Raw genomic sequence first — 21187 nt, forward strand, 5'->3', positions numbered from 1 at the left:
CGGATTCTATATAAGGACCCGCGCGTCGCCGCCATTTTCACACGTGCATTGAGATTGATAGGGAGAGGACGTGGCTGGCGTCCTCTCCGTTAGAATAGATAGAGACACTTGAGTTGATTTACTACTAACTTAGTAATTTTGGGGAGTACTCAGAGTGCAGAGTTTTCCTGATAGTTACTAGTGACCACCACCAGTTTTATTTATTATTTAATATAATCCGTTCTCTGCCTGAAAAAAAACGATACACAGTCACATACCATATCTGTGCTCAGCCTCAGTGTGCTGCATGATAATATCATCTATGTATATCTGACTGTGCTGAGTGCTCACTGCTCACACAGCTGAATTGTGGGGGAGACTGGGGTGCAGTTATAGCAGGAGTACAGTGCACACTTTTGCTGCCAGTGTGACTGACCAGTGACCACCAGTATATTGTCTGCCTGAAAAAGTTAAACACTCCTGTGGTGTTTTTTTTTTTTATTCTATAAACGCATTCTGCTGACAGTGTCCAGCAGGTCCGTCATTCATTATATTATATAAATATTTACCTGCAGTAGTGTTATATTTTTTTTGTTCATCTCTATCATCTTTATCATCTCTATATTAGCAGACGCAGTACGGTAGTCCACGGCTGTGGCTACCTCTGTGTCGTCAGTGCTCGTCCATAATTGTATACCTACCTGTGGTGGGGTTTTTTTTTCTATCTTCTTCATACTAGTAGTTTAGGAGTCTGCTGACAGTGTCCAGCAGGTCCGTCATTATATTATATATACCTGCAGTAGTGATATATATATATTTCTCTGACGTCCTAGTGGATGCTGGGACTCCGTCAGGACCATGGGGATTAGCGGCTCCGCAGGAGACAGGGCACAAAAATAAAGCTTTAGGATCAGGTGGTGTGCACTGGCTCCTCCCCCTATGACCCTCCTCCAAGCCTCAGTTAGGTTTTTGTGCCCGTCCGAGCAGGGTGCAATCTAGGTGGCTCTCCTAAAGAGCTGCTTAGAAAAAGTTTTTAGGTTTTTTATTTTCAGTGAGTCCTGCTGGCAACAGGCTCACTGCATCGAGGGACTTAGGGGAGAGAAGTGAACTCACCTGCGTGCAGGATGGATTGGCTTCTTAGGCTACTGGACACCATTAGCTCCAGAGGGATCAAACACAGGCCCAGCCATGGAGTCCGGTCCCGGAGCCGCGCCGCCGACCCCCCTTGCAGATGCCGAAGATTGAAGAGGTCCAGAAACAGGCGGCAGAAGACTTTTCAGTCTTCATGAGGTAGCGCACAGCACTGCAGCTGTGCGCCATTGTTGTCAGCACACTTCACACAGCGGTCACTGAGGGTACAGGGCGCTGGGGGGGGCGCCCTGGGCAGCAATGTATAATACCTTTCTTATGGCTAAAAATACATCACATATAGCCCTTGAGGCTATATGGATGTATTTAACCCCTGCCAGATCTCACAAACTCCGGGAGAAGAGCCCGCCGAAATAGGGGGCGGGGCTTATTCTCCTCAGCACACAGCGCCATTTTCCTGCTCAGCTCCGCTGTGAGGAAGGCTCCCAGGACTCTCCCCTGCACTGCACTACAGAAACAGGGTAAAACAGAGAGGGGGGGCACTTTTTTTGGCGATATTACTATATTTAAGCTGCTATAAGGATACAACACTTATATAGGGTTGTTCCCATATATATTATAGCGCTTGGGTGTGTGCTGGCAAACTCTCCCTCTATCTCCCCAAAGGGCTAGTGGGGTCCTGTCTTCAATAGAGCATTCCCTGTGTGTCTGCTGTGTGTCGGTACGTGTGTGTCGACATGTATGAGGACGATGTTGGTGTGGAGGCAGAACAATTGCCGGTAATGGTGATGTCACCCCCCAGGGAGTCGACACCGGAATGGATGGCTTTGTTTATGGAATTACGTGATAATGTCAGCACATTACAAAAATCAGTTGACGACATGAGACGGCCGGCAAACCAGTTAGTACCTGCCCAGGCGTCTCAGACACCGTCAGGGGCTGTAAAACGCCCTTTACCTCAGTCGGTCGACACAGACCCAGACACGGACACTGAATCTAGTGTCGACGGTGAAGAAACAAACGTATTTTCCAGTAGGGCCACACGTTATATGATCACGGCAATGAAGGAGGCTTTACATATCTCTGATACTGCAAGTACCACAAAAAGGGGTATTATGTGGGGTGTGAAAAAACTACCTGTAGTTTTTCCTGAATCAGAGGAATTGAATGATGTATGTGATGAAGCGTGGGTTAACCCAGATAGAAAAGTGCTAATTTCAAAAAAGTTATTGGCATTATACCCTTTCCCGCCAGAGGTTAGGGCGCGCTGGGAAACACCCCCTAGGATGGATAAGGCGCTCACACGCTTATCAAAACAAGTGGCGTTACCGTCTCCTGATACGGCCGCCCTCAAGGATCCAGCTGATAGGAGGCTGGAAACTACCCTAAAAAGTATATACACACATACTGGTGTTATACTGCGACCAGCCATCGCCTCAGCCTGGATGTGCAGTGCTGGGGTGGTCTGGTCGGATTCCCTGACTGAAAATATTGATACCCTGGATAGGGACAGTATTTTATTGACTTTAGAGCAATATTTGGCGTGGGTCTATCGGATCTGGTGGCCACGGCAACTGCCGGGAAATCCACCTTTTTACCTCAGACCCCCTCCCAACAGAAAAAGACACCGTCTTTTCAGCCGCAGTCCTTTCGGTCCTATAAGAACAAGCGGGCAAAAGGACAGTCATATCTGCCCCGAGGCAGAGGAAAGGGTAAGAGAGGGCAGCAAGCAGCTCCTTCCCAGGAACAGAAGCCCTCCCCGGGTTCTGCAAAGCCCTCAGCATGACGCTGGGGCTTTACAAGCGGACTCAGGAGCGGTGGGGGGTCGACTCAAGAATTTCAGCGCGCAGTGGGCTTGCTCACAGGTGGACCCCTGGATCCTGCAGGTAGTATCTCAGGGTTACAGGTTGGAATTCGAGAAGTCTCCCCCTCGCCGGTTCCTAAAGTCTGCTTTGCCAACGTCTCCCTCAGACAGGGCGACGGTATTGGAAGCCATTCACAAGCTGTTTTCTCAGCAGGTGATAGTCAAGGTACCCCTCCTACAACAGGGAAAGGGGTATTACTCCACGCTATTTGTGGTACCGAAGCCGGACGGCTCGGTAAGACCTATTCTAAATCTGAAATCTTTGAACCTGTACATACAAAAATTCAAGTTCAAGATGGAGTCACTCAGAGCAGTGATAGCGAATCTGGAAGAAGGGGACTTTATGGTGTCCCTGGACATCAAGGATGCTTACCTGCATGTCCCAATTTGCCCTTCACACCAAGGGTACCTCAGGTTCGTGGTGCAAAACTGTCATTATCAGTTTCAGACGCTGCCGTTTGAATTGTCCACGGCACCTCGGGTCTTTACCAAGGTAATGGCCGAGATGATGTTTCTTCTGCGAAGAAAAGGCGTATTAATTATCCCTTACTTGGACGATCTCCTGATAAGGGCAAGGTCCAGAGAACAGCTGGAAGACGTAGTAGCACTAACCCAAGTAGTGCTGCAACAGCACGGGTGGATTCTGAATTTTCCAAAATCTCAATTGAACCCGACGACACGTCTGCTGTTCCTGGGAATGATTCTGGACACGGTTCAGAAAAAGGTGTTTCTTCCGGAGGAGAAAGCCAGGGAGTTATCCGAACTTGTCAGGAACCTCCTAAAACCAGGAAAAGTGTCTGTGCATCAATGCACAAGAGTCCTGGGAAAGATGGTGGCTTCTTACGAAGCGATTCCATTCGGCAGATTCCACGCACGAACTTTTCAGTGGGATCTGCTGGACAAATGGTCCGGATCGCATCTGCAGATGCATCAGCGGATAGCCTTATCGCCACGGACAAGGGTGTCTCTTCTGTGGTGGTTGCAGAGTTCTCATCTGTTAGAGGGCCGCAGATTCGGCATACAGGACTGGGTCCTGGTGACCACGGATGCCAGTCTGAGAGGCTGGGGAGCGGTCACACAGGGAAGAAACTTCCAGGGAGTATGGTCAAGCCTGGAGATGTCTCTTCACATAAATATACTGGAGCTAAGAGCGATTTACAATGCTCTAAGCCTGGCAAAACCCCTGCTTCAGGGTCAGCCGGTGTTGATCCAGTCGGACAACATCACGGCAGTCGCCCACGTAAACAGACAGGGCGGCACAAGAAGCAGGAGAGCAATGGCAGAAGCTGCAAGGATTCTTCGCTGGGCGGAAGATCATGTGATAGCACTGTCAGCAGTGTTCATTCCGGGAGTGGACAACTGGGAAGCAGACTTCCTCAGCAGACACGATCTACACCCGGGAGAGTGGGGACTTCATCCAGAAGTCTTCAACATGATTGTGAACCGTTGGGAAAAACCAAAGGTGGATATGATGGCGTCTCGCCTCAACAAAAAACTGGACAGGTATTGCGCCAGGTCAAGAGACCCTCAGGCAATAGCTGTGGACGCTCTGGTAACAACGTGGGTGTTCCAGTCAATGTATGTGTTTCCTCCTCTGCCTCTCATACCAAAAGTACTGAGAATTATACGGCAAAGGGGAGTAAGAACGATACTCGTGGCTCCGGATTGGCCAAGAAGAACTTGGTACCCGGAACTTCAGGAGATGCTCACGGAAGATCCGTGGCCTCTACCTCTAAGACGGGACCTGCTTCAGCAGGGACCGTGTCTATTCCAAGACTTACCGCGGCTGCGTTTGACGGCATGGCGGTTGAACGCCGAATTCTAAGGGAAAAAGGCATTCCGGAAGAGGTCATTCCTACACTGGTAAAAGCCAGGAAGGAGGTGACTGCACAACATTATCACCGCATTTGGAGAAAATATGTTGCGTGGTGTGAGGCCAGGAAGGCCCCCACGGAGGAATTTCAACTGGGTCGATTCCTACATTTCCTGCAAACAGGATTGTCTATGGGCCTCAAATTGGGGTCCATTAAGGTTCAAATTTCGGCCCTGTCGATTTTCTTCCAGAAAGAATTGGCTTCAGTTCCTGAAGTCCAGACTTTTGTAAAAGGAGTACTACATATACAGCCCCCGGTTGTGCCCCCAGTGGCTCCGTGGGACCTTAATGTAGTTTTGGATTTTCTCAAATCCCATTGGTTTGAGCCACTCAAATCGGTGGATTTGAAATATCTTACGTGGAAAGTAACCATGCTACTGGCCCTGGCTTCAGCCAGGAGAGTATCAGAATTGGCGGCTTTATCGTATAAAAGCCCATATCTGATTTTCCATTCGGACAGGGCAGAACTGCGGACGCGTCCTCAGTTTCTGCCTAAGGTGGTGTCAGCGTTTCACCTGAACCAGCCTATTGTGGTGCCTGCGGCTACTAGCGATTTGGAGGATTCCAAGTTGCTGGACGTTGTCCGGGCATTGAAAATATATATTTCAAGGACGGCTGGAGTCAGCAGACGATTGCTCGTTGGATTTGTAGCACAATTCAACTTGCACATTCTGTGGCAGGCCTGCCACAGCCTAAATCTGTCAAGGCCCATTCCACAAGGAAGGTGGGCTCATCCTGGGCGGCTGCCCGAGGGGTCTCGGCATTACAACTCTGCCGAGCAGCTACGTGGTCGGGGGAGAACACGTTTGTAAAATTCTACAAATTTGATACCCTGGCTAAAGAGGACCTGGAGTTCTCTCATTCGGTGCTGCAGAGTCATCCGCACTCTCCCGCCCGTTTGGGAGCTTTGGTATAATCCCCATGGTCCTGACGGAGTCCCAGCATCCACTAGGACGTCAGAGAAAATAAGATTTTACTTACCGATAAATCTATTTCTCGTAGTCCGTAGTGGATGCTGGGCGCCCATCCCAAGTGCGGATTGTCTGCAATACTTGTACATAGTTATTGTTACAAAAAAATCGGGTTGTTATTGTTGTGAGCCGTCTGTTCAGAGGCTCCTACGTTTGTCATACTGTTAACTGGGTTCAGATCACAAGTTGTACGGTGTGATTGGTGTGGCTGGTATGAGTCTTACCCGGGATTCAAAATCCTTCCTTATTGTGTACGCTCGTCCGGGCACAGTATCCTAACTGAGGCTTGGAGGAGGGTCATAGGGGGAGGAGCCAGTGCACACCACCTGATCCTAAAGCTTTATTTTTGTGCCCTGTCTCCTGCGGAGCCGCTAATCCCCATGGTCCTGACGGAGTCCCAGCATCCACTACGGACTACGAGAAATAGATTTATCGGTAAGTAAAATCTTATTTTTTTATATCATTATCATCTCTATACTAGCAGACGCAGTACGGTAGTCCACGGCTGTAGCTACCTCTGTGTCGTCAGTGCTCGTCCATAATTGTATACCTACCTGTGGTGGGGTTTTTTTTTCTATCTTCTTCATACTAGTAGTTTAGGAGTCTGCTGACAGTGTCCAGCAGGTCCGTCATTATATTATATATACCTGCAGTAGTGATATATATATATTTTTTATATCATTATCATCTCTATACTAGCAGACGCAGTACGGTAGTCCACGGCTGTAGCTACCTCTGTGTCGTCAGTCACTCGTCATCCATAAGTATACTAGTATCCATCCATCTCCATTGTTTACCTGAGGTGCCTTTTAGTTGTGCCTATTAAAATATGGAGAACAAAAATGTTGAGGTTCCAAAAATAGGGAAAGATCAAGATCCACTTCCACCTCGTGCTGAAGCTGCTGCCACTATTCATGGCCGAGACGATGAAATTCCATCAACGTCGTCTGCCAAGGCCGATGCCCAATGTCATAGTACAGAGCATGTAAAATCCAAAACACAAAATATCAGTAAAAAAAGGACTCAAAAATCTAAAATAAAATCGTCGGAGGAGAAGCGTAAACTTGCCAATATGCCATTTACCACACGGAGGGGCAAGGAACGGCTGAGGCCCTGGCCTATGTTCATGGCTAGTGGTTCAGCTTCACATGAGGATGGAAGCACTCAGCCTCTCGCTAGAAAAATGAAAAGACTTAAGATGGCAAAAGCACAGCAAAGAACTGTGCGTTCTTCGAAATCACAAATCCACAAGGAGAGTCCAATTGTGTCGGTTGCGATGCCTGACCTTCCCAACACTGGACGTGAAGAGCATGCGCCTTCCACCATTTGCACGCCCCCTGCAAGTGCTGGAAGGAGCACCCGCAGTCCAGTTCCTGATAGTCAGATTGAAGATGTCAGTGTTGAAGTACACCAGGATGAGGAGGATATGGGTGTTGCTGGCACTGGGGAGGAAATTGACAAGGAGGATTCTGATGGTGAGGTGGTTTGTTTAAGTCAGGCACCCGGGGAGACACCTGTTGTCCGTGGGAGGAATATGGCCATTGACATGCCTGGTGAAAATATCAAAAAAATCAGCTCTTCGGTGTGGAAGTATTTCAACAGAAATGCGGACAACAGGTGTCAAGCCGTGTGTTGCCTTTGTCAAGCTGTAATAAGTAGGGGTAAGGACGTTAACCACCTCGGAACATCCTCCCTTATACGTCACCTGCAGCGCATTCATAATAAGTCAGTGACAAGTTCAAAAACTTTGGGCGACAGCGGAAGCAGTCCACTGACCAGTAAATCCCTTCCTCTTGTAACCAAGCTCACGCAAACCACCCCACCAACTCCCTCAGTGTCAATTTCCTCCTTCCCCAGGAATGCCAACAGTCCTGCAGGCCATGTCACTGGCAATTCTGACGAGTCCTCTCCTGCCTGGGATTCCTCCGATGCATCCTTGAGTGTAACGCCTACTGCTGCTGGCGCTGCTGTTGTTGCTGCTGGGAGTCTATGGTCATCCCAGAGGGGAAGTCGTAAGACCACTTTTACTACTTCCACCAAGCAATTGACTGTCCAACAGTCCTTTGCGAGGAAGATGAAATATCACAGCAGTCATCCTACTGCAAAGCGGATAACTGAGGCCTTGGCATCCTGGGCGGTGAGAAACGTGGTTCCGGTATCCATCATTACTGCAGAGCCAACTATAGACTTGTTTGAGGTACTGTGTCCCCGGTACCAAATACCATCTAGGTTCCATTTCTCTAGGCAGGCGATACCGAAAATGTACACAGACCTCAGAAAAAGAGTCACCAGTGTCCTAAAAAATGCAGCTGTACCCAATGTCCACTTAACCACGGACATGTGGACAAGTGGAGCAGGGCAGACTCAGGACTATATCACTGTGACAGCCCACTGGGTAGATGTATTGACTCCCGCCGCAAGAACAGCAGCGGCGGCACCAGTAGCAGCATCTCGCAAACGCCAACTCTTTCCTAGGCAGGCTACGCTTTGTATCACCGCTTTCCAGAATACGCACACAGCTGAAAACCTCTTACGGCAACTGAGGAAGATCATCGCAGAATGGCTTACCCCAATTGGACTCTCCTGTGGATTTGTGGCATCGGACAACGCCAGCAATATTGTGTGTGCATTAAATCTGGGCAAATTCCAGCACGTCCCATGTTTTGCACATACCTTGAATTTGGTGGTGCAGAATTATTTAAAAAATGACAGGGGCGTGCAAGAGATGCTGTCGGTGGCCAGAAGAATTGCGGGACACTTTCGGCGTACAGGCACCACGTACAGAAGACTGGAGCAACACCAAAAACGCCTGAACCTGCCCTGCCATCATCTGAAGCAAGAAGTGGTAACGAGGTGGAATTCAACCCTCTATATGCTTCAGAGGTTGGAGGAGCAGCAAAAGGCCATTCAAGCCTATACAACTGACCACGATATAGGAAGTGGAATGCACCTGTCTCAAGCGCAGTGGAGAATGATTTCAACGTTGTGCAAGGTTCTGCAACCTTTTGAACTTGCCACACGTGAAGTCAGTTCAGACACTGCCAGCCTGAGTCAGGTCATTCCCCTCATCAGGCTTTTGCAGAAGAAGCTGGAGACATTGAAGGAGGAGCTAACACTGAGCGATTCCGCTAGGCATGTGGGACTTGTGGATGGAGCCCTTAATTCGCTTAACAAGGATTCACGGGTGGTCAATCTGTTGAAATCAGAGCACTACATTTTGGCCACCGTGCTCGATCCTAGATTTAAAACCTACGTTGTATCTCTCTTTCCGGCAGACACAAGTCTGCAGGGGTTCAAAGAACTGCTGGTGAGAAAATTGTCAAGTCAAGCGGAACGCGACCTGTCAACATCTCCTCCTTCACATTCTCCCGCAACTAGGGGTGCGAGGAAAAGGCTCAGAATTCCGAGCCCACCCGCTGGCGGTGATGCAGGGCAGTCTGGAGCGACTGCTGATGCTGACATCTGGTCCGGACTGCAACGATTACGGACATGTCGTCTACTGTCACTGCATATGATTCTCTCACCATTGAAAGAATGGTGGAGGATTATATGAGTGACCGCATCCAAGTAGGCACGTCAGACAGTCCGTACGTATACTGGCAGGAAAAAGAGGCAATTTGGAGGCCCTTGCACAAACTGGCTTTATTCTACCTAAGTTGCCCTCCCACAAGTGTGTACTCCGAAAGAGTGTTTAGTGCCGCCGCTCACCTTGTCAGCAATCGGCGTACGAGGTTACTTCCAGAAAATGTGGAGAAGATGATGTTCATTAAAATGAATTATAATCAATTCCTCCATGGAGACATTCACCAGCAGCAATTGCCTCCACAAAGTACACAGGGAGCTGTGATGGTGGATTCCAGTGGGGACGAATTGATAATCTGTGAGGAGGGGGATGTACACGGTGATGAATCGGAGGATGATGATGAGGTGGACATCTTGCCTCTGTAGAGCCAGTTTGTGCAAGGAGAGATTAATTGCTTCTTTTTTGGTGGGGGTCCAAACCAACCCGTACCCGTCATTTCAGTCACAGTCGTGTGGCAGACCCTGTCACTGAAATGATGGGTTGGTTAAAGTGTGCATGTCCTGTTTATACAACATAAGGGTGGGTGGGAGGGCCCAAGGACAATTCCATCTTGCACCTCTTTTTTCTTTCATTTTTCTTTGCGTCATGTGCTGTTTGGGGAGTGTTTTTTGGAAGGGCCATCCTGCGTGACACTGCAGTGACACTCCTAGATGGGCCAGGTGTTTGTGTCGGCCACTAACTAGGGTTACTTATCTTAGTCACACAGCTACCTCATTGCGCCTCTTTTTTTTCTTCTTTGCGTCATGTGCTGTTTGGGGAGTATTTTTTGGAAGGGCCATCCGGCCTGACACTGCAGTGCCACTCCTAGATGGGCCAGGTGTTTGTGTCGGCCACTAGGGTCGCTTAGCTTACTCACACAGCTACCTCATTGTGCCTCTTTTTTTCTTTGCGTCATGTGCTGTTTGGGGAGTGTTTTTTGGAAGGGCCATCCTGCGTGACACTGCAGTGCCACTCCTAGATGGGCCAGGTGTTTGTGTCGGCCACTTGGGTCGCTGAGCTTAGTCACACAGCTACCTCATTGCGCCTCTTTTTTTCTGTGCGTCATGTGCTGTTTGGGGAGTGTTTTTTGGAAGGGCCATCCTGCGTGACACTGCAGTGCCACTCCTAGATGGGCCAGGTGTTTGTGTCGGCCACTTGGGTCGCTGAGCTTAGTCATCCAGCGACCTCGGTGCAAATTTTAGGACTAAAAATAATATTGTGAGGTGTGAGGTGTTCAGAATAGACTGAAAATGAGTGGAAATTATGGTTATTGAGGTTAATAATACTTTGGGATCAAAATGACCCCCAAATTCTATGATTTAAGCTGTTTTTTAGGGTTTTTTGAAAAAAACACCCGAATCCAAAACACACCCGAATCCGACAAAAAAAATTCGGTGAGGTTCTGCCAAAACGCGTTCGAACCCAAAACACGGCCACGGAACCGAACCCAAAACCAAAACACAAAACACGAAAAATTTCCGGTGCACATCTCTAGTTACAATAGGGAGTGCATCATACTTTCCTACTTTTGAAAAAGCATTTCAAGAAGATTGTGAAAGTAACACCTATCAGTGCGGACGTGTACTGCTACATCTGAGAGGTGTGTCATAAAAATTACTTGCATCCAAATGTAATTGAGGCCCAAAGTTAATAAGATCTACTAGTTCAAGAAAAGTCACTGATATTTTTCAGGATTTGTTTGTGTATTGTGTTTAACAAGAGGTTCCATATACTGTAAGTGGCCACGAGAAACCTTATTTAAAATGCATGTATCCGTAGGGATCATTGGCAGGGCCGTCTTAACAGCAGTGTAGGCCCCTGGGCACAGTAATGCACTGGGCCTCCTACCAGGGTCGGATCTAGACTTTTCTTTTAGGGGGGGCGGTTTACGGTTTAATCTTGACCCCTCCCCTCTCCAGTCCCGACTCCTCCCCTCTCTCGTCTTGACTCCACCCCTCTCATCTTGACCCCTCCCATCTTGACTCCTCCCCTCTCCCGTCCAAATTCATCCATCACACAAATAGGTATAATTGCAGGTAAAGGATTTGTTAGTGGATGTTAGGTATAATAATCACTTCTACAACACATCAAAGCAAAGTTGCCCAATATGACATCTATCCAAATCCCTCCTTATGTTCATCATAATGTATGACACGTCATGTACAATTGTGATACCTACAGTATAAAAAGTTATAATCCCCTAATATTGGGGTATAGCAAAAGAAAATTAAATATAAACAAAATGTCTGGAGTAATTATTTGCAGCTATTTCTCATCTTAATATGAGGTACTGATATAGAGACAGTCAATCATCAAGGTTTATATGTCAACGTCGTTATGAAATACAGTATTATCATAAACCTTGATGATTGACTGAATCTATATAAGCGCATTATATTAAAATGAGAAACAGTAACAATGTGATAATACCTATAATTCCTTTCTTTGGGATACTAGCAACTTTTATGGATACAAATGGTAACAACTGGCATTTTATGTGTTACTGAACCAGGAAGGGAAGACACATTATAATACCCTGTCATATTATTATAATAAGGGGAACTGCTGAATAGTACCAAGGGGATTTTAGGCACAGAGTCTTGGGGGGTTAGACCAATTATTTGATAATCCCACACAGTACTCAACACTTGCCAACCCTAATAGATGAATTCCACATTTGTAATTGTCCAATAATGGAGTTTGAGACTAACCAGGATTAAGTGAGAGTACGTAATACTCGCAGGAGTTCACCTGTAGATTAAAATCCCTTTTGCATCTATGTGCCACATAGGTTTGGGAAATCCCCCCACCACCCTTTTTTTTCCAGAAAAATGTTGCAAGTATACCATAGTTATCTGATTGATACAATTAATTTAAGGAATTATAGGTATTATCACATTGTTGTATAAAATTTAGCCAGTGCTACTGCATATGTAGGTTGTTCATAAATATACCACTTCAGATACAGCAGATGTCATACTTCTTATTAGGCTCATTCAGCTATCTCCAATGAAAGGGATAAGCAAATATAGTGAAGTACTGTTTAATAATTGTAAATTTCAGCCAAACCTGAGCCTGCACCAGTGGGAGAACCCAGGACTTGCACTGTTTCAAGTGCATTCTGAACTGCTTAAATAACAGTTCATGTCTAGCTGGAATTGTCAAAATTTGGCCACTTGGAAATACATGTGATCTGTGTGGAGTTTATATGTTTTCGTTTTTCTCATATTAAATCTTACAATTATTAAACAGTGTTTCACTATAATTGCTTATCTCTTACATTTTGGGTATATCTGAATGAGCCTAATAAGAAGTATACTGTGAGATATGACATCTGCTGTATCTGAAGTGGTATATTTATGAATGACCTACATACTGTATGCAGTAGCGCTGGATAACTTCTATTCAACCTTTTTTGGCACATATTTGGTGAAGATGTGAGGATACCTTTAAGTAAAATATTGAGCTCACCGAGAAGCTTTTTTCTGCTTGTGCGCACTGCTAGGATTGTCTATTTTATAAATCTATTATCAGATTGTTACTGTTTCTCATGTTAATATGAGGTGCTGATATAGAATAAGTCAATCATAATTAATCCAGACATTCTGCTTTAATTTTATATTTTTTTGTTATACCCCAATATTAGGGAATTACAACTTTGTATACTGTAGGTATCACAACTGTACAGGACGTGTCATAAATTATGATGAACATATAGATGGTATAATAGAGGGCCATCAAAATACGGCATTTGTGGCAACAGTAGTGACAAGACATTTGGCATAATTCAAACTTGATCGTAGCCGTGCAGCTACGATCAGTTACTCAGACATGCGGGGGGGGGGGGGACCCAGCACAAGGCTAGTCCGCCCCGCATGTCTGACTCCCCACCGTACAAGTTCAAAACCATCGCACAGCGGCAATGCTTTTGTACTTGATGAGTAGCACCCTACCAGCGCAGCTCCTGCGCACAGGCAGGGAGCTACTAGTCACTGACCGGGTCACAGCGGCTGCGTGTGACGTCACGCAGCAGCCTGCCCCCCGCACGGTCCGGGCACACCTGCGTTGCCTGGACCGCACCCCTAAAAAGGCAGCAAAACGCCACCGGCCCGCACCCTCCTGCCCAGCGTCCGCCTCTGCCTGGCAGGGCTGAGATGGCCGTCGGCTGTCTGGCATGCACCAGCGTATATGTGCAGTTCAAACCTGAACGGCTGCTGTGAGAAAATGCACAGCAGTGATCAGGTGTGAATTAGGCCCCTTGTCTGTAATGACATCAGTTATAAGAGAGTGAGGCTCCCGAGGACGCACCATATCAAGCAATTGAAATATTTCTAGGGATTTGGATAGATGTTATATTGGGGGACTTTGATTTGATGTGTTGTAGAAGTGATTATTATACCAAACACCCACTAACAAATCCTTTACCTGCTTATCTTGCAATATATCCCTACCAGCTATTAGGGTGCCATTTATAATCAAGGGATCTCTCCCACTGATATATAAACTGATGCACATTATAGGACCAATGCTATACAGGAACTTGAAGACGTTAATACTCATTTGTGAGGCTATAGTGAGGGCACCTTGTAGGGGAATTACACGGTGAGGACAATTCCGAGTTGATACCTTGTAGAAGGAGTATGGTGTTATGAGAAAGTAACCAAATAGAGGACAGATTAGCATACACCATATTTCTTGTATAGCATTTTTATACACATTTTCTGTACTTTTACACGCATCTCTCTATTATTTTAGTATTTCACTGACAGGACATGATATGTAATGTTTAATATTATGAAATACAAGGAATATTTTAAAACCTATAAGTGCATCTACTACAGACATCCTCTGTTCTACTGTATCGCACATATGTGAGACTCAACCTGTAATACCCTGCCTAGGGAATATGGCAAGAAGATCTCTTACTGGCTGGTTCCTCTGCAACAGGCTGGTAAGATGGTCCCTTTTCCACAGGCTGGTCAATGGCACAGATTGGCAGGAAAGTCCCTCTGGCTGGTCTCTGGGTGCAGGAATGCAGCATGCTCTCAGTGTGGAAAAAAGTAAACACACTATAGTATACTGTTTGTATTAGCCCACTAGCCTGTCTTATAAGTGAAGCCACGCCCCCAACACACAGCCACACTTCCTGGATCTGTTATCAGCAAGGAGACGCTGGGGAGATGAAAGCAGTCTCAATCAACAAACTATGTTGATTGATTAACTGCCGTGCAGGCCAAAAGGGTGAGTGAGGAGGAAGGGGCACCCGCTGTGAGCTGCTGCGACTCACACCACTGACTATAGCTGACTGACTATAGCTGACGGCCAGCTGAGATAGGAAGGGGTTAAGGAGCAGGACTTCACAGACAGATTGTCTGTAGGCAGAAGTGTGCTAGGGGGGGCGATCGCCCCCACCGCCCCCCTCTGTATCCGTGCCTGCCTCCTACCCATCCTCCAGCGGTAGGGTTGGGGGTGCTATCAGCAGCAGGTTTGATGTCCCGCGGGCGGTAGGGGGTGTTCTATCTTCCGCTCAGTATGTAGGACCTGGACTGTGGGAGAACACTAAACTGTAGAAGAGGCATTGGGATGAATGAAGCGGCCCCGGTACATGACTTCCAGGGTGGTAGGGTGACGGTGTGTGTAATACGCAGGGGAGGGGTGGATAGTGGAGTGGGCTTAATATTCATCATTTTCCAGTGGGAGGGCAGCTTGTTTGACTTCAGAAACCTCCAGTTCCTGGAAATAGATATCTTAGCTTTCAATGTGATAAAAATAAACTAGAGAGCCCCACCTTTCAGAAGGTACTGGGGATTTGGAGATCAGAGTTCAGGAGCCAGTGCAATCCACCGGCGAAAAAATAAAACTGCATACCAGATGTGTGGAGCTGGAGCAAGGACCAGCTGCTTGAAGGCTGATATCTCCAGTTCTGGGCACAGTAGAAAGGGGAGAGTCCCAGCTTTTGAAAAATATCCTCAGAAAAACTCTAAGCCAGACAGAACCCGAGATATCTGGCTGGGAAGAGCAATCAACAGTCTTGGATGGGGATCACTGCTTTGAAGCCGGATATCTCCAGTTCCCCAGGGCCGATTTTTAAAAATCTGGTGCCCCTGGAAAGAGGAGACCCTCAGCTATCAGCCTAGGGCCTTATACTCCTGGGACCCTTGGGCAATTGCCCATTGAGCCCATACAAAAAGAAGGCTCTGATCGTTGGGGCAAATGTATTAACCTGGAGAAGGCATAAGGAAGTGATAAAGCAGTGATAATTGCAAGGTGATAAACGCACCAGCAAATAAGCTCCAATATGTAAATTAATAGTTAGGAGCTGATTGGCTGGTGCGTTTATCACCCTGCACTTATCACTGGTTTATCACTTCCTTATGCCTTCTCCACGTTAATACATCTGTCCCATTGTGCCTTATAACCAATGCAGGGAAATGGCACTGATGAGCCCGTTTGAATGTATATAAATCTCTTCTTTTTTTCCTCCAATAATGTAACAGCTGCATAATGGGGATAAGGTGCAATCAGGGAGATTGATGGACTATTTAGGGAGCCAGGGAGATTGCTGCTATTTCAGGGAGTCTCCTGAAGAATGTGGGAGGATAGGCAACTGTGGAGTGCATTATACTGAAACCAATAACTGTAGAAACAATGGGTTCTTCTAATCTCATCAGAAGTCATTAAGGAGTTCTGTATGAAAGCAACTTTATATTGCCACAGAACATTCCAGTGACTGATTATATCCTTTTACTGTATAGCTGGGGATTTAGGGGGAGATTTACTAAGCAGTGATAAGAGCGGAGAAGTGAGTCAGTGGAGAAGTTGCCCATGGCAACCAATCAGCACTAGCGTAACATCTATAATTTGCATACTATAAAATGTTACAGAGTAGCTGATTGGTTGATGGAGCAACGTCTCCACTGGCTCACTTCTCTGCTCTTATCACTGCTTAGTAAATGTCCCCCATAGTACATTATGCATGATTTATCTGTGATGAAATAATAGAGTATTTCAAAACCAATGTACTTTGTTCCCAGGAGGAAGAGGGAACGATGGAGCACCTATTATAACCTTTCCCGAATATCCCAGCTTTACCGAGATTCCTGATGATGATTTTTTGAATGTTGTTACCTATTTAACAAGCATACCCAGGTGAGTGTTCCCTGCCAGAGTCACTGCCACTATTCTGCAATTAACAAACTAGCAATGAGAGGTTGGCAACCCAGGTCTTAAACCTTATCTGACGGGGCCCAACAGGACATGTAGTTACACAAGAGCAGCAAAACTTAAGGTGGCTTATATACCCCTTTTCCACCAAAGTTCTGGGTCTGACTCAGGAATTGGAACACAGGCGCAGATGTATTAAGCCTGGAAAAGTGATAAAGCAGTGATAAAGCAGTGATAAGTGGAAGGTGATAACGCACCAGCCAATCAGCTCCTAACTGTCAATTTACATATTGGAGTTGATTGGCTGGTGCATTATCACCTTGCATTTATCGCTGCTTTATCACTTTTCCAGGCTTAATGCATCTGCCCCACAGTTCCAAACCGGGTAAGACCCATGACTTACCCAGTTCCCACTGCAGCGTTGATGCGTTCCATACTAAATGAGGCCCTTAGACCCATATGATTCTTATGTCTGAATTTCCATTTATCACATCCTTTTCCCTTATTCCTTGTAAAATTGACACCCAATGGCAAACTGTGCTTCGACTGATTATATAAAATTGAATACAGATAAATATAGGGTTGGTCACCTTATCCATGGTAATACATGTTGAGTATCCCTTATCCAAAATTCAGAATCTCACATTTTTGGTTCCCCTACTGAGATAACGACATATATATTATATATTATGTGTATATATAGATATAGATATATAGATATATTATATAGATATATAATATATATATAAATGTGTCATTATCTCAGTAGGGGAACCAAAAATGTGTCAGCTCGGTCCGTTTAGTTCCTGGTTTGACGTCACAAACACGCCCTGCGTTCGGCCAGCCACTCCCCCGTTTCTCCAGACACTCCCGCGTTTTTCCCTGACACGCCTGCGTTTTTTAGCACACTCCTGGAAAACGCTCAGTTACCACCCAAAAACGCCCCTTTCCTGTCAATCACTCACCGATCAGCAGTGCGACTGAAAAGCGCCGCAAAGACAAAAGCAAAACTGCTAAGTTTTTAGTTAAATAACTAAGCTCATGCGCGCTGCATACCATGCGCATGCGCATTTAGCAACAAATCGCAGCATAGCGAATATCGGCAATGAGCAAACAACTCGGAATGACCACCATGGTTTTCCCGAATTACTAACAAACTTGCTGCTGCGATCAACTCAGAATTACCCCCCATGTGAACTGCAGGGGGAGGGGGGGGGGGGGGGGCGTCAGATATAACATTTGCAGAGAGAGTTAGATTTGGGTGGGTTATTTTGTTTCTGTGCAGGGTAAATACTGGCTGCTTTATTATTACACTGCAATATAGATTTCAGTTTCAACACACCCCACCAAAATCTAACTCTCTCGGCACATGTTATATCGGCTCCTCCTGCAGTGCACATGGGTGGTCATTCCGAGTTGATCGCTCGCTAGCAGTTTTTAGCAGCCATGCAAACGCTATGCCGCCGCCCACTGGGAGTGTATTTTAGCTTAGCAGAAGTGCGAACTAATGTATTGCAGAGCGGCTACAAAGTTTTTTTGTGCAGTTTCAGAGTAGCTCAAAACCTACTCAGCACTTGCGATCACTTCAGACTGTTTATTTCCTGTTTTGACGTCACAAACCCGCCCAGCGTTCGCCCAGCCACGCCTGCGTTTTTCCTGGCACGCCTGCGTTTTTCCGAACACTCCCTGAAAACGGTCAGTTGACACCCAGAAACGCCCCCTTCCTGTCAATCTTCTTGCGGCCGTCAGTGCGACTGAAAACTTTGCTAGAACCTGTGCAAAACAACAACGGGCTTTGTACCCGTACAACGTGCGTGCGCATTGCGCCGCATACGCATGCGCAGAACTGCCGTTTTTTAGCCTGATCGCTGCTCTGCGAACAAATGCAGCTAGTGATCAACTCGGAATGACCACCATGGTTTTGTCCAACTGCTAACAAATTTGCTGCTGCGATCAACTCTGAATTAGGCCCCATGTGCATTGCAGGGGGGCAGATATAACATGTGCATAGAGAGTTAGATTTGGGTGGGGTGTGTTCAAACTGAAATCTAAATTGCAGTGTAAAAATAAAGCAGCCAGTATTTACCCTGCACAGAAACAAAATTACCCAAACAAATCTAATCCCCCTACACATTTGCTGAGGTGCGCGACGGCCAGTGGGTGACCTACACACTGAAAGATATGAACAATTTCTCGTTCATTACTGAATGAGATTGTTCATATCGGCCGCACACATCGGCAAGTGTGTAGGGCCCTTAACTCTCTCTGCACATGTTATATCTGCCCACCCCCGAACACTATTGCACAACAAACCTACCCACACACATCACTCACACGGCCGCTAACACTTTGACCTCTGCCTCTGTTTGGATACCGATGTGTCCTCATACATCTTGACTCAAAGGCCCTCATTCTGAGTTGTTCGCTCGCTGCTAATTTTAGCAGAATTGCTAATAGGCTAAAATCCGGCAGTTCTGCGCATGCGTATGCACAGCAGGGCGCACGCGCTAAGCAATTTTACACAAAACTATGCTATTTTACTCACGGGCGAACAAAGCTTTTCAATCGCTCTGCTGATCGTAGTGTGATTGACAGGAAGTGGGTGTTTCTGGGCCGAAACTGGCCGTTTTCAGGGAGTGTGCTAAAAAATGCAGGTGTGCCAGGTAAAAACGCAGGAGTGGCTGGCCGGACGCTGGGCGTGTTTGTGACGTCAAACCAGGAACTAAGCGGACTGAGGTGATCGCAATCTAGGAGTAGGTCTGGAGCTACTCAGAAACTGCAAGGAAATAGCTTTCGTTAGCAATTATGCTAATAATAGCAGAATTGCTAATCTTTCGTTAGCAATTCTGCTATGCTAAGATACACTCCCAGAGGGCGGCGGCCTAGCGTGTGCAATGCTGCTAAAAGTAGCTAGCGAGCGAACAACTCGGAATGAGGGCCAATATGCTATGCAGCTCCCGTCCAGCTCTGCTAACGTTGGGAGCCTTTTTTTTGCAGAAAATGCATCTTATTTTCATTGCTATGTAACTAGGATGCACAAGCAGCTTCTGCGGATTCAAATGATAATTAGCATGCCTATATTCTGTGTGCGACTGTTACTGTATCTGCATATGAAATGCTGCGTTACAGTGATTTCCAGGAATACACTGTAACATAGCATTTCGTATGCAGATACAGCCGCAGTCACACACAGAATATTGGGGGTAATTCTGAGTTGATCGCAGCAACAAGTTTGTTAGCAATTGGGCAAATCCATGTGCACAGCAGGGGGGGCAGATATAACATGTGCAGAGAGAGTTAGATTTGGGTGGGTTATTTTGTTTCTGTGCAGGGTAAATACTGGTTGCTTTATTTTTACACTGCAATTTAGATTTCAGTTTGAATACACCCCACCCAAATCTAACTCTCTCTGCACATGTTATATCTACCCCTCTGCAGTGCACATGGTTTTGCCCAACTGCTAAAAAATTTCCTGCTGCGATCAACTTGGAATTACCCTCATAGTCATGGTACATATCATTTTAATCAGCAGAAGCAGCGTGTGCCCCTAGGCATTCCGAATACCATAGGCATTTGCCTAGTTTGCCTTTGCTTATGGCCGGCTCTGATCAGATAAGCTATTTATGTAGAAAAGAAACTTCTCTCTGCTCCAAACTTGTCTTCAAAAGCACATGTACGTTCTGCTCCTCCATGAGGCTGCTCTAGTGCCTGATGATGCGTCTTTGTACACACAGTGGCTGATTTACAATGCAGCTGTTCGGTGTCTCAGTAGGAAGCCCATTGGTTGCAGCATTAGCATAAAATCACAGTCACACTGAGGACGGTTAAGAGGCAATAGCGGATGCAACTGTTTTCAACTCTGAACCAAGCCCAGTATATCTCCAGACCCTCTATCTATCTATCTATCTATCTATCTATCTATCTATCTATCTATCTATCTATCTATCTATCTATCTATCTATCTATCTATCTATCTATCTATCTATCCCTGATCAAAATTAGATAATCAGCAAACTTGATGACCTAATTTTCATCGCACTCTGCTGTATATAGCATTAGGTGTAATGTGCACATGCGCCGAAGCTTTAGCTATGGGAATATAAGAGGGCTGGGAACGGGGGATGCCATGTCCCCATTATCCTTTCTTCTATTCAGAATCATGGGGGATCACTATCTACAGCCTTCAGTCTGGCTCCCAAGTCCCCTGACTGGCTTTCCCACCCTACAGCATCCTGGAGCCTGCTTGGCACCTCCCCCAGTCACATATGGCTCGGGCTGGGGAGTCAGGGCATCTCTTCCCCGGGACCATGCACATACCCCACACTCACACCAATATACAGTGTATATACAAACACCTTCTGTATATACACATACCTCCCTATATATATATATATATATATATATATATATATATATATATATATATATATATATTTATTTCTGCAGCAGGGTACACTGGTATTCCACAGGGAATAACATCGGGGTGTAGAGTTGGATCTTGATCCGAGGCAATAACAGGCTGAAGCTTTGACTGTTCCCAGGATGCACTGCCTCCTCTATAGCCCTGCCTCCAGGTACTGGAGCTCAGTTTGTAAGTTGGTGCCTGCAGTGCAGGTCACTAACAAGGGGGGCTGCGCTAGGCAGCCCTGAAAAGAGCTTTTTAAGAAGACTTCAATGGGCGCAGC

General features: G+C 46.3%; 1 protein-coding gene across 5 annotated transcripts in view; it reads left to right on the forward strand.

The window, feature by feature from the left end:
• The window catches only part of MCF2L2 (MCF.2 cell line derived transforming sequence-like 2), a 1017734-nt gene that overhangs the window by 193114 nt on the left and 803433 nt on the right, over positions 1 to 21187 (forward strand). For all 5 annotated transcript variants that reach the window (XM_063916343.1, XM_063916344.1, XM_063916345.1 and 2 more), the window contains exon 3: positions 16373 to 16487. In XM_063916343.1, the coding sequence (XP_063772413.1) occupies positions 16373 to 16487 (115 nt within the window). The remainder of the gene's footprint in view (positions 1 to 16372; positions 16488 to 21187) is intronic.

Source organism: Pseudophryne corroboree, chromosome 4 (assembly GCF_028390025.1).
Source record: "Pseudophryne corroboree isolate aPseCor3 chromosome 4, aPseCor3.hap2, whole genome shotgun sequence".
Classification (NCBI taxonomy): Eukaryota; Metazoa; Chordata; class Amphibia; order Anura; family Myobatrachidae; genus Pseudophryne; species Pseudophryne corroboree.